The sequence below is a fragment of the Monodon monoceros genome, unplaced genomic scaffold, assembly GCF_005190385.1.
Source record: "Monodon monoceros isolate NGI ecotype Baffin Bay Population unplaced genomic scaffold, NGI_Narwhal_1 Super_Scaffold_13, whole genome shotgun sequence".
Taxonomy (NCBI): domain Eukaryota; kingdom Metazoa; phylum Chordata; class Mammalia; order Artiodactyla; family Monodontidae; genus Monodon; species Monodon monoceros.
The window spans coordinates 70,016,031-70,028,886 of NW_021703769.1; the positions used below are offsets into that span (position 1 = coordinate 70,016,031).

The 12,856-nt window shown below is 58.1% G+C and overlaps 1 protein-coding gene across 5 annotated transcripts; it reads right to left on the reverse strand.

The window, feature by feature from the left end:
* Positions 1 to 4,041: 4,041 nt before the first annotated feature.
* Positions 4,042 to 12,534, reverse strand: SH2B1 (SH2B adaptor protein 1). Of its 5 annotated transcripts, none has more exons than XM_029219777.1 (10): positions 12,099 to 12,280; positions 9,118 to 10,145; positions 8,759 to 8,860; positions 8,436 to 8,527; positions 8,148 to 8,323; positions 6,304 to 6,507; positions 5,882 to 6,093; positions 5,578 to 5,749; positions 5,015 to 5,114; positions 4,042 to 4,835 (listed from the first exon to the last, which is right to left on the reverse strand). In XM_029219777.1, exons 2-10 carry the CDS (start codon positions 10,054 to 10,056, stop codon positions 4,817 to 4,819), a joined length of 2,016 nt encoding a protein of 671 aa, XP_029075610.1. In that variant the 5' UTR covers positions 10,057 to 10,145; positions 12,099 to 12,280; the 3' UTR covers positions 4,042 to 4,816. The 5 variants fall into 5 exon arrangements, with proteins under 5 accessions (XP_029075610.1, XP_029075606.1, XP_029075607.1 ...); XM_029219774.1 differs by having other exon boundaries at positions 4,044 to 4,835; positions 5,522 to 5,749; positions 12,099 to 12,534; XM_029219776.1 differs by lacking the exon at positions 12,099 to 12,280 and adding an exon at positions 10,492 to 11,995 and having other exon boundaries at positions 4,044 to 4,835; positions 5,522 to 5,749.
* Positions 12,535 to 12,856: the final 322 nt, after the last annotated feature.

Sequence of the window (12,856 nt, forward strand, 5' to 3'; positions counted from 1 at the left end):
GCAGGCTCCCCCCTCCCCCAGATCAGGGATTGGCTGGCTGAGACTCTAGCAGGAGGGGTCAGAAGAGAGAGAGATTTCTGCTGACAGAGGGGGAACAGTGGGGCTGCAGCCTGAGATGTCACTCATGAGGGAAGCTAAGGTGGCCCCAGCCCCAGGGAAGCGGGGGCAGAGAGAGACTTCACTGTCTTCTGCTACTGAGCCCTCCCCCGACTGCCTCGACTTCTTCAGCTGCACTGAATTTCCTGTTCCAACCTCACCCCTTCCAGTTCTTCCCTTAAACCCACTTCTCCTCTCAGGCCTTCACCGTTCCCTTTCCTCGTGTCCCCTTCCCGTCTCATCTCCCTGAACCTGCCTGTTTCTACTGCCCCAGTCTCCTCCTTTCTCACTTACCTTGTTGAAAGGGCAGCAGAGATACTCCAACCCTCAGGGGATTGAAAAGGGGGAGAACATCCCTTGGGGGCGAGAGGAAGTGGCTCTAGAGGGACAAGGGGAAGTAGGGAGGGGAGAGGGTCAAGGGGACAGGGCAGAAGATGGTAACCCTACCCTAGGGAGGGGATGCCGCAGCCATCAACAAGGGATTTAGTGTCCAGGCCCTGGTGAGCAAAGCCAGGACTGCCTGTCTCTCCCCTAACCCCCCCCTCCCCATCGCTCTAACTCAGCCACTGGGAACAGAGCCTTCAGGGCCTCGCATCCCTGACAGGGAATCCCCTCCACCAAGAAAATGGGATACCCAGGCAGCCGGGTAACCCAAGAGCCTACAGAATGTGCTGATGGCAGGGGGAGAGGGATCAATGTTTCAGAATGGGGGCAGGGGTCACCCCAAGTCATGGAATAAGGGTCACCTCATCCCACACTGTGCTCTCTTTAACGGGGTTTACATGGCAGACCCCACGTGACGTGTGGTTGCACTCCGCCCTGGCCCTGAAGTAGCTGTCCTCAAAGGGAGTGAAGATCGGAGCTGTGTGCTCAGGCATACCCTGGGCATACCCTGTCGGCAGAGGGCTGAGGGAAGGGACATTAAGGGAAGGGGCTCAGGGAAGCTGGATAAAGCAGAGGCTCCAGACCAAAGGAATGGACGGCGGGCAGATTGATGGGGACAGGTCTAGGGGAAATAAGGACAGTCATAGCTGGGGGAATAGAGACAGGGCTGCCAGGGTCAGAGGGAAGTCTGAGGAGCAGTGGGGAAAAGGGACAGCAGGGAGCTGGCACGCGGCAGCCAGGTGGGTGGGGGCCCAGGGCTGGGTGCAAAGCCACACGCTGTTGCTGAGCGGCTGGCCTCAGTATCAGCTTCCTCAGAGAAGCAGCTGCTCTGAACACCCCACCCCCATCCCTGCTCTGGGATAGGGGCGTCTCTTGGTTACTACCAGCTGCGGGAGGAACAGACAAGAGGGTAGCATGGGGTGTGGGCAGGGGAGGAAAGAAGGGCAGAGAGGAGAAAGGCTGAATGAGAGAACGGTGAGAGGTCAGTGAGGGGAAGCAGGCTTATGGCCTTGGCCTCAAGTCCTTTCTCCATCTAGGCCTCAGTTTCCTGAAATGAACAGTGAGGGGTATAGGCCGCTGAAAGGGTTCTCAAGGTCGCTTCGCTGTCTGGCACTCAAGTTCCTAAGCAGACAATGGCACAGGAGACAGCGGGGCAAAGGAAAGGGAAGCCCCACTTTTGGGGGGGGGGTAGGCCAGCAGGGGTGGATGGCACTGAAGGATTTAGCCCCCATACCCATCCTTTCCTCTGCCTGGACCTGGGGGAGGGCAGCCTGTCGGGTGAGTTGAGGACACGGCGCTCCTTCCCTCTCCCTTTTCATGGGTCCAACAAACCCCTCCCTGAAGCAGAATCCTGCTGCGACGTGCGGGTGTGAGGGCTCAGACCATGGTGTGAGGTGTTGGGGGTCACATCCTCCACCTGGCCCAGCACCCACCTTCTTAGGCCAGAGTCAGGCTCAGCAACTGCCAAGCCTTTTGGTGCTGGCTGGCTTCTCCCCGCCGCCACCTAGAGGAGTGACAGGGGCACCGTCTTACAGGAGCAGGAGTGCCCAACACGGAGAAGGGGGAGAAGACTGGACAGATCTCGTCTTCAAGGGACTGGAGAGCATGAGGCCGAGGAAAGGAGGCAGGCTTTACAGGGCACTGCTGCCAACAGGGCCCTGTAAGGTTATTCATTTCTGCCTCCCCCAGCTTCCCAGAGGGGAAACAAGCCAGAGAGGGAAAGCCACCAGCCAAGAGCTGCCAAAGATCACCATCAGGGAGGCTGGGTGTGAACTGGGATGGAGGCGCGTGCTTTCTTGGAGCCCTCACCTAGGGTCTCCAGGCCCAGAGGTGCAAGGTCTTCATCCCCTCCTGAGCACTGAAGCCGAGAATGGGAGAGGCGTAGTTCTGAAGGACACAGAGATAGAGCCTGCTCAATCCCCGACCAGTTCCGAACTTCAGCTGAACCATCCATAGACAGGCTTAGAGGGAAAAGTGTCTTAGGCTCCTCCAGCCAAGACATGCAAATCTTGGGGGTTCGGGCGGGGGCGGTGAGGAGGCTCTTGTGCCCTTCCCCCCCCCCCCCCCCGCACATCTTCAGAAGGCAAGTCCCTGAGGGCTGGCAGGATTTAGGGGGAGGGGGGAGCCTCGCAGCACCAGTTGCTGCTAGATTAGGAGAGGATCAGGTCCTGCTTACCCTGGGGCGCCACAGCCTTCACTCGCCATCTCACTTTGAGAACACAGCATCCAGGTCCACGAACCATCCCCCTCCCTCTGCAAGGCCAATCCTATCCCCAGTCTCCTGAGGCCAAGGTTTGGGGTAGCCCCAGGGATTAGACAAAACCAGGAGAGACAACAGGCTTCCCCCATCTAGCCCCCAGGATGGGTGGCCTGTGAGCCCAGCTGTCTCCTGTCCATCTCCCAATAGGACGCAAGGCCCAGAATAGCAAGGTCATACGCGTGGTCATAGGGCCTCCTGGAGGTGGGGGCAGAGGCTGAGGGGCGTGGAAGTGTAGACTCCACACTGCCCAGGAAGGAAAGTGAGGCAGAATGGTTAAGAGGCGGAGCTGGATGGAGGTGGGGAAGGGAGAGGCCAACAAAACAGGTGGGATTCTTCAGAACCAGGCCCCTCCTTGTTGGCACCCACAAAGCTGGGAAGCCCAGGGGTGCCCTCGGTTGGAGGAGGGCACAGCCGCAATTCAGTCCAGAGAGGAGAGCCTGGGTTTAATGGTGGGGGAGGGGGCGCAGGGATGAGGAGATGTTGCAAACTCAAATGCTCACAGGCCTAGCTAGGCACATCATGTGAGTGAAGTGGGCTGGTGGGGATGGAGCAGATGTGGAAGGTGGATACCACGTGAGGCTGGATCTTCTAATTTCCAAGAGAAACCAGTAATCTGAACTTTTATGTGAAATTCCAATGGAAACATTGTCCAGGCCAAGTAAATCATGTCAGCAGCTCCAACCTAGATGAAACCGTTTCATCCAACCGAGATGAAACTTCCCATTTTACAGATAAGGATATTGAGGCCTGGAGAGGCTACACCTTGCCCAGGCCACACAGCAAATGAGAAGCAAAGGCAGGAGTGGAAGCCAGCAACTCTTTATCAACTATCTGGCAGCTTCCCAGCTTGGCTCTGAGAAGGGGGGCAGTCAGCCTGCCCTTGGGTCCCTCTGGCTGCCACATTAAATCTCTCCCAACACAGCCACTGTGACCCCAGCCCAGCCCCACTACAATCTCTCTCGACCTGCTTTCTCCCTAGGGTAGGAAGCCTTAACTTCTTAACTGAAGAATTCAGAGCAGGAAGGCTCCTTGGAGGTCATCAATCCTGCCGTTCACTGTCCTGTCCCATTAAGAGAACCTGGCTGGAGACCCCGAGAAGCACCGTTTGGCTCTGCACTTACCGCTCAAGAAACAGGACGGCCCCCCGAGGAGTGATGGGCCGAAAGCACAGGTCTGGAGAGCAACAGGGACTCAACCTGACCCAGCCCTCCAGTCTCTCAGCTCTGGTGCTCGCAACACTGGGTGGGCTGCCTTCCTGACCCACCTGTCCCAGTCCCCACTGCAAAAACTGGCCACAGCCATCACGATGGAACTGAGATAAACCCTTTTATTTATTTATGCTTCTCCATTTTGTTTAAAACAACAAGAACAACCACCTTAATATAACTGACAGCCCTTCCCCCTCACCCTTCCTTGGGCTGAGGAGTGGTTAATGGGGAAATGGCCCCCAGGGATGGGGCTGACCATAAGAGCCCCTTGGGGAGGTAATGGAGCCTGAATCCCCTGCCCAGGGGACGGGGCACCTGTAGTGTATGAACTGGGGAGTTAGCAGGGCTCTTGAACCTTTTTGTACCAACATGTATGCCCTTAGCCGTCAAGGGTCACGAAGCATGTGGGGAGGGGATTCCCACTGCTCCTCTATGTCCCTGCCCAGCCCCAATCCCACGAACTGAGGGCTGGGGAGCAAGAAGAGTGGAGAAAGGGTGGGGTAGGGTATCTCACACGAAGGAGTACTGGTTATTTATGGCTCTGGGATGGCCCCCTTCTTCTCCATCGCCCCCTAGTGGTAACTGCTGGAGCTGCAGCATCAGGGTTACCCCGGGGGCCCCACCAGATCCAGCGCCTCCCTGGGCCTCCGTGCCTGGTGCTATGGCCTCTTCCATTTCAACCACGGGGACCAGCTCAACCACGGGGACCAGCTCTTCCTGGACCCCTCCACTGCCCGCTTTCTCTTTCTCTTGCCTCTCTTTGGCTGCTGCGGCTGTTGCTGCCGCCACTTCTGGCGCCCCCGACGCCTCTTCTGCCCCAGGATGTGGGGGATCTGTCCATGAAGGGGGTGCAGGGGGCTGGGGTGGGTCATGGGAGGTGCTCGGTTCTGGATAGGAATGGTAAGAAGACAGACTGATTGTGGAGGGAGGCAAGCTCTCGTAGCAGCCTCCCCTTCACTCATCCCCCCAGGAGCCATGTGCTGTCTCCCCCGTATCCCATCTCCTGAGCAACCCCCATCCATGGAAGATGGATCATGGGCGGCGGTGAGAGGAGGACCACACTTACACACAGTCACTCGCTCCGAAGGGCATGAGGGTGGAGGAGGCATCGGGGTAGCATCGATCTCCCTCGCACACCCCTGCATGGCTCCCGGCCTGCTCCCGGCCTGGGGGGGGGGAGGGGCAACGTGGGGACAGATGGGACGTTGGGGTGGGCAAAAGGGAGAGATCAGACAGGGACATCAGACATCAAGGGAGGAGGGAGGGGGATCAGACCGAGCACCCCCAAGAAGGGCAGGCCCAAGGCAAGGTTGTGATGAAGGGCAAAGACAAGGCCAGGGAGGATGGATCCAGGAGACAGACAAACGATGGAACAGACGGTCCGATGGAATGGGAATGCGCCAACCCAGCTCTCCACTTCCTCCCGGCTCCAGCACGGAGCCCCCTGCCTTCCTACATCCCCGTGTACTCCTTTCCCCAAGAAACCCAGCACACAGGAAACTTCTCTACCCCTCTCTCCCTGACAAAGCCTCTCCTCCTCAAGCCCCCCGCCCCGTCTTTCTGGCACACACACCTCCTCACTTCTTGGGTGCACGGGCACCTCCTCCCCTGCAGACCTGCTCTGCTCACCCTGCTGTCGCTGGGAGGACACGACATAGCTGACAAGGACAACGTCACTGGAGCCTCCGGACTCCAGAGGGATGGGGTGCATCCGGAAATGCTCGAGCATATCAAAAATGGACTGGAACCACAGGTGCTGAACCCGGCACTGACCTTCCTCATTCAGCGAGAGACGCAGGTGCTGAGGGCAGGATGAGTGGGGTAAAGCAGGAGCCCGAACCCCGCCAGTCACAGAACCCTTCTCCCCTGATGGCAGCGCTCCCCACTCTACCCGCAGGCCCACTGCCTACAGCGGAGCCTTCTCCTCACTCACCTTGGCCTTGCCCTGGAAGTTGAAAGTGAGGACATATTCACCCCGTCTCGTTTCACTCTGACGTACCAGGAAAACGCCATGGGAGCCAGTACCTCCAGCCAGCACTAACTGGGCGGCCTTGAGTCGAGAGAGCATCCCGTGGAACCAAGGATACCCTGAGAGGGGCTGATCCCCCTCACCTCCCTCTGGCTCTCCCTGGAACAGTAACGACCCTTCAGGAAAGAGAGAGGGAAGGAAACTGAGGTGTCAGAGAAGCCTCCCTCATCCTGGGAAATGAAAAGCCTTGCTTTCCCCTCATATATCACTCCCTGTCTGTTCCCCCACCAGCCCCCCAGGTCAGATCCCTCAGGATCCCAAGACAAGAGTTTCAGGCAGGTGGTCAACCAGGCTTGGAGGCAGACACACACTCACACCTCTGGTACCTGTGGCTGTTTCCGGAGTGTCCAGGGGTGGGTAGGGGGCCGAGAGGGGATGAACTGTCCCTGCCGGGGGTCCCTCTTCAATGGGGATACGGGGGGGCAACTCTGGGGGAAGCAGTTCCATTGAGTCAAAATGGGAGGCGGCAATGGAGGCGGAACTGGGGGAGATGGACGCCGAGGGGCGGTCTGAGAGGCCCCCATATGCCCCTGGAAAAAAAAAAAAAGAGGAGGGCAAAATTGAGAGCTCGAGAAGCTACTCTTTGGGAGGATTGGTCTGCTTGGGCCCACTTCCCCACCAGCCACGTTACCCTGGGTACACTGGTGGTCAGCTGGCTGAAATGCTGAATCTTTCTTCGGGCACTGAGCCCTGATTGTTATCAATGACTCCTAACTTATGCTTCACGCATTGCTGAAGGACTGCAGTTATTCCAACAAGGTCCTAGAACCCTAATGTGCCTACATCTCTTCTGAATCAACAGTTGAAATCACAGCTATAGTTGCAGAGGTGGGGATGGGGGTGGGTAGAATCCCTCAAATATTTTCACGTTAAAAAGGGGTCCTTTTTTTGCCTGCAGGACAAACCCCCCAACTCTGAGAGGCATCAAAGATTCTCCTTCTGTGACTCCTCCCAACCTAACCAACCTGGTCTTCAGATTAACTTGTGTTCTTGTGCCCTCCGCTTTAACCCGTCTAATTTTTCCAGCTCTCCGGGGCTCTCCCCATCTCAGGTCTCTGCTCTCCTAGCTTCTCCAAGCCACGTTCTTTTCTCACCTCGCCTGTGTAGAATTCCCCATCTATCCCACCTCCCATGATTCTCTTCCTCCTCTGAGCTCCCGAGGCTTCCTGCTGGTGCCGCTCAAAGGACACTAAGCACAGGGTCTCCATTTGGGAGTCCTGCTTTTTAGAGGGAGTGATGTCTTGCCATCTCCGCTAGACTGTGAGCCCACGGGGCAGCTCTGAGCTCCTTATCCTGCCCCAGAGCCTAACAGAGGGTCGAGGATGTACTGGGGCGCTCCTCAATGTCTGCTGAGCGGCAGGCGTGAGCCTACAGGCACGTCGTACATAATCAGTGCTCCAAGGATGGGAATACGCGGAGTGCAGACTGCCATGGTTCAGGCAAAAAGCTGGCATAGCCGCTGTCTTTGTCAGTGACTCTCAGATGCCCTCAGAAATGCCATTTCTCCTCTCTGCTCTTAGCTGCCTGAGAAACGAGGAGATTGGAATGGACGACCTATAAGGTCCGTTCTGGCTCTTAAGAGTCTTTAATTCATTTGTTTACTCATTGCATACAGCCTGGGTGCTAGGCACAGTGAAACTGAAGCTCGGAATGGAGGATCAGAAAAAAAGGGTGTAGTGGAGTCTAGAAAGGTGAGCTGGGGCCAGGTAGACACATCTTTGTGTGTTTATGTATGTGGGTAGCATACACGTGTGTTTAAAAGTAGGGAGTCAAAAGAAAATCTAGTACTGTCAACACGTGCACAGAGATGCAGAGTAGGAACAAAACAAAGATTATGTACAAAGCGTTCTGGAAGCTCTGGAGAAGAGAACCATTACCTCTAGCGAGAGTGGTGGCCGGCACAAGGCTTACAGAAAAGGGGACAAGGCCGGGCATAGAAGGCTGGAGAGGAGCTGGCCTGGGGCTCGTGTGGGGCTGGTGATGGTGATGGTTCTAAACTGTAACCTGTGGTCAGGCACGTTCGGGGACAAAAGTCAGACATTTGGTCGTGGCAGCTGAGGAGCAGGCATGGGGTGCACAGCAGAGCCTGGAGAGAGGGCCTGGGCCTGATGGCCAGGGTTCTTGCGTGGCGGGTCCCGAGGTTCACAGCTCTCTAAGGCTCCACCCTTACCCTGCGAAAGGCGGTCGCTGCTCTCGCTGGGCCCCAGCAGCAGCCCCTGGCTGGGCAGACTCTCCGAGTGATTCAGGCAGGGCAGCTCCAGGCTGTCTGTGTTCTCCCTTGTCAGGAATGAGGTCCCAGGGGCCAGGGGGAGGGTCATGGGGCGGGGACTGGTAGCAGGGCAGGGTCTGCAGAGACAGGGAAAATGGTGCTGGGAGGAAAGTCACCAGGGGAGAGGCAAAAGGCTGCTCACCACCCTCACCCCCTGGTCCCCTCAGTGACAGAAGACGGGCTCCTCACCCTGGGCTCAGGCATTCTTGGATGTCAGACACCCAGGCCTTCACGTGTAGAGCATCAGCTGTCTCCAGGATATACTCCGAGGGGCCTTCCACCTATGGGGACAAGAGGAGGCCCACAGGCCACTTCCAGGTCTCGAGGCCTTAATTCACCCCCAACAGGAACAAGCACATCCTCCCTCTCACCCCTCGTCCCAGAAAAGCTGCCGCCCCAGGGACGCACGGTCAAGGTACCTGGCATATGTGCCCCTCCTTGCATCAGTATCCCTTGCTTCATTCAATGTGCTAAGAGTGCTCCAAGTGGACAGGGGAGCCCAGGGCTCCTACCTTAACCACAAACGTGTTCTCCCGGTCAGGCATCTCCAGGGCTGTGGTTGTCCGCACGTCGGTGATCGCAGAGCAGGGAATGCTAAGTCGAGGCCGAGATGCCTAAGTCGGGAGAGAGAACAAGATCCAGACTTTTGGTGTGCAGAGACCAGCTTTCCTTTCCCTCGAGATTCATCTTTCCCTCCACACCCCAAGGGAGTTAGACAAATAACACTACTTCCTCTGTCCTGCCCACACTAGGAACCCAGAGTCAGGAGCTAGCTTTAAAAATCCAAGTAAGCAAAGGTAGGCATGTGGGCCACGTCCCCAGCGCTCAATCCCTCACTCCCGGTCACCCACCCTCCTCCTCTGGCCCTCACCTTGGGTGGTACAAAGAACTCCAGACGGCTTCCTCCTCCTCCTTCTCCTTCACTTCGAAGCAGCAAGCGACACTTCTGCCACTGAGGTTGCCCTCCTCCCCCTGAGGTAGGCCCCGCTGCCCCTCCTCCCCGGCCCACTCCAGCTGGGTCAGGGGCTGCCTCTTCAGCCCCCATGAAACTCAGCAGCTCTTCCCTCTGCACCACGCCTCCTCCATCCTTCAAGGTCCCCCCTCCCCGACTGAGTCTCAGCCTCTCAAAACGGTGAGTCCATCTGTCCCCAGGGGATGTTCCATCGCTAACCAGTCCCCTACCAATGGTCCCAGCCCCGCCAGAGGAGTTGGAATTGCTGTTTCCACCTAATACTGGGGGGCCCGATGAGGTCTCTAGGGGCCCCGCTGGGGAGGGAGGGTCACCAGTTCCCCGCCACTGCAGGATGCCGCGGACTGAACCACGGACGGAGCGACCCACTGAGCGGAGGGAGAAGCGTTTCTTTAGCTTCGGCTTCGAGGAGGTTGTTGAAGAGGAAGAGACTGAGGAAGGGAGGGGGCCGGCCAGGTCCTCAGATGATCGAGAAGGGCCCAGCACAGCCAGGGGCCCGCCCACCCTGCAGCTCTCAAGGGACAGGTCCTGTGGCGGGATCTCCACACCAGGACTCAGAGGAGCCAGGATGGGTGGCGAGAGGGAGCCGGAGGCCCGGGCCACCTCGGCTTCGAAGTGCTGCAGGAAGAGCTCAGCAAAACGGCGGGAGAAGGCAGCCTCGGCCCCAGGCCCTGCGTATTGGGGGTGGGAGGCCAGGTAGAGGCGAAAACGGCGGGCAAAATCCAGGGCAGCCGCCCGGGCGTGGGACTCGCAGAACTCCCGCCAACTCGGGGGAGGGGGTGGGGGCAAGGGGGGAGGGGAGGGCGAGGTCCCATCCTCCGGGGAAGGGGCACCATTCATGATGGCCCCCAGGAGGTGGAGAGGGGGAGCCTGTGGGGAGGGGCAGCAAAGAGGGAAGCAGCCAGAAGACACAGGGTGAGCGGCAGCAGCTGCAGAAGGAAGAGGCACATACATCGAGTCACTGCTGAGGTGGGACCGGGGCCAGAGCCCCACCCCGAGCCAGACTCCCTCCTCTGGTCTAGACTCCTCAAGAGAGCAACGGGGCTGAACACCACGCTGCCACCCTTCCCTTCCCCAGATCCTCGTGCCCCACCACTCCCAGGTCTAGCCTGCACCCACTCTGCTGCCTCCCCAGTCCACTCTCCCTGGCTTCAGCTCCAGGTGTGGTGGACGGCTGTGCAGCACCTTCCTCTAAAAGGGACTGGTCCACGCCACCTCCCTTCTCTAAAACCACCCTTCAATATTTATTACGTGCCTCCCATGTGCCGTTCTTACCTCTCCCTGCGAGAGGTTTTAACAACCTCTGTAATAGATGAGGAACCCGAAGCTCAGAAAACGTTTCAGAACTCCAAGTCTACTGTTTATCCCACCGCACAGTCCTGACTGCACCAGCCTCAGTCACCGCCCCTCACTGCCCCAGCTCTCAGGGGAGCTAGGCCTGCAGAGCTTAGAGACCCTGCCTCATGCATCCCCGAGGTCCATCTCTGAGGAGGGAGGCTGCTCATTAAGGAGGATGGATGGATGACCGATTCAAACAACTGTCTTGAAAGCCGACCCCAGGGCCCAGCACCCAAGCACTGTTGTCAAGGAGGCTTGGAATGCCCAGAGCCCACTTCTTTGGTGCCCCTCCAGGCGGGGGCCCAGAGGTGAGGACAGACTGTGGGTTGGGTCCGGGCAAGTCTCTGCTGGCCCCAAAGTAAATAAAATATAACAGGAAGCTGGGGCCTTGGATTTTTCACCTCCCTCTTCTCTCACAGGGGAGCGTGCCCTAAAGGCTGGTTAGCCTGATGGTTAAGGCCACAGGTTCTGGAGTTAGGCTTAGGACGAAATTCCATATCTGCCACCTATTAGCTGTGTGATCGTGAACAAATTACATGTCCTCTCCGAGCTTCAGTTTTCGTATCTATAAAACAGAGCTAATGATCCCTAACCCCTAAAATTGTTGGGAGAATTAAACAGAACATGTCCCTGCTTGACACAAAGTAAGCACACAATAAATGACTTGCCGTTATTACTATCTTTATGGGTTCCAATTTTCTCAAAGAGAAATCAGCGAAAGGAAGAGCCTTCCCAACGTCTTACAACTAGCAAGTGGCAGAGCTGGGCATGGAATTTACAACCCATGGCTCTTCTGTTAGTGTTCCTCCCCCATATTATACTGGGAGATGACTGGCACCAAGAATGGGGTGAAAGCAGTTCAGGCAAATCTCCCCAAACCCCAGACTCCTGCTCAGACCCGCGGTCAGCGCCCCCTCCCCTTTCTCCTTGACCTAGACACTACACACTCAGATGGCTCCAACCATAGGGACAATTCCAAACCAACGAGAAGACGCCAGGAGATGAAAGAGTCATGGAGCACGGGGGAACCGAGCCAAGAGGTGCAGACACAGCAGAGAGACCAATCTCCAAGCAGAGGCCACCTCAGCTCACACCGGCCGACCCAACCCTCTGCACCACAGGCACACCCAGCCCCCTTCAGGCCCGCTGACCCTGCGGCTCCTGAGCTGGTGACTCAGTTTCTCTTCTGCCAAGTAGGACTCGGGCACCTTTTCCCAGTGCACCTGCCTCTCGGCTCAGTTCTGATATTTCCCGAAGGGCGGGTGGTGGAGCGTGCAGGCTCCGCTCCTGGCTCGGACCCTCCGGACCCGGTGGTCAACCCACTCCGACCCGACCCTCCTCCCTGGACACCCTCTACCCGCCCATTCCCCGGGGCCGCAGCCTCCAGGGAAGCAGCCCGCTCTGCTGCACTCTCCGTGGCCGGGCGCCCCTCCTGCCTCTAGCCCCCCACGCCCGCCCCCACCCAAGGCTCCTCGCAGGCGCCGGGGCCGGGTCGCGGAGAGGGAAGAGGGACTTGAAGAGGGGGGTTCCGGTTCCGGTCCCACCTGCATCTCGGTCCCCGCGGTTAGCTCCGGCGGCGGCGGCAGCTCCCGCTCCCTGCCCCACCCCCCGCCTCCGCGACTAGCTCCCAGCCCGCTTCTGCGCAGGCGCCGGGACCCCCTTTTTCCCGTCACCGAAGGAAGTGACCATAGAGAAGACCGAGGAGAAGGAAGGGCACGTTCACACTCACTTCCGCCATCCTCCCATTCCGTGCCACCCTGCCAGATTTGAGAAGGTGGGAGTCCCGGAGTGCTCAGTGACTTCTCCAGTTGCGCCTAAAAGGGACCGCAGAAGCAGCCATAGGACGGGGTTGGGTCCCACCCCCAGAGCGTCCTCCCAGAGGAAAGTCGGGACAGTAGGGAGCAGTCAACCATAGAGAAGGCACCTTAGGGGAATAGAATCCCGAGGCCCTGATGAAGGCTAGAGGAGCCACCGGTACCGGAAACCAGCGAGTTGAGAAGGCTTTTTGAAGGGCCTGCTGTAGCCTAGAGCGCCCAGCCGGGCTGCAGAGGGGTTCGAGGACACCGCCCCCAAAGACCTGGGGGAGGGAAGATGCGGGTGACCTTGATGAGGCCCTGCGAGGAGGCGGAGCCTGAACTTACGACCTTGGCTTCTCTGAGGAAAGTACTGGAGGTTCTAGGAGGTTCCAGCTCTGAACTGGGAAATAAAGGTTGGGGGGTCAGGAATAATGAGGTCAGTTTGGGGCATGCCTGTGGGATGTCAGGAGGCAGGTGGACATACAGTCTGGAGCTGAGGAGAGACA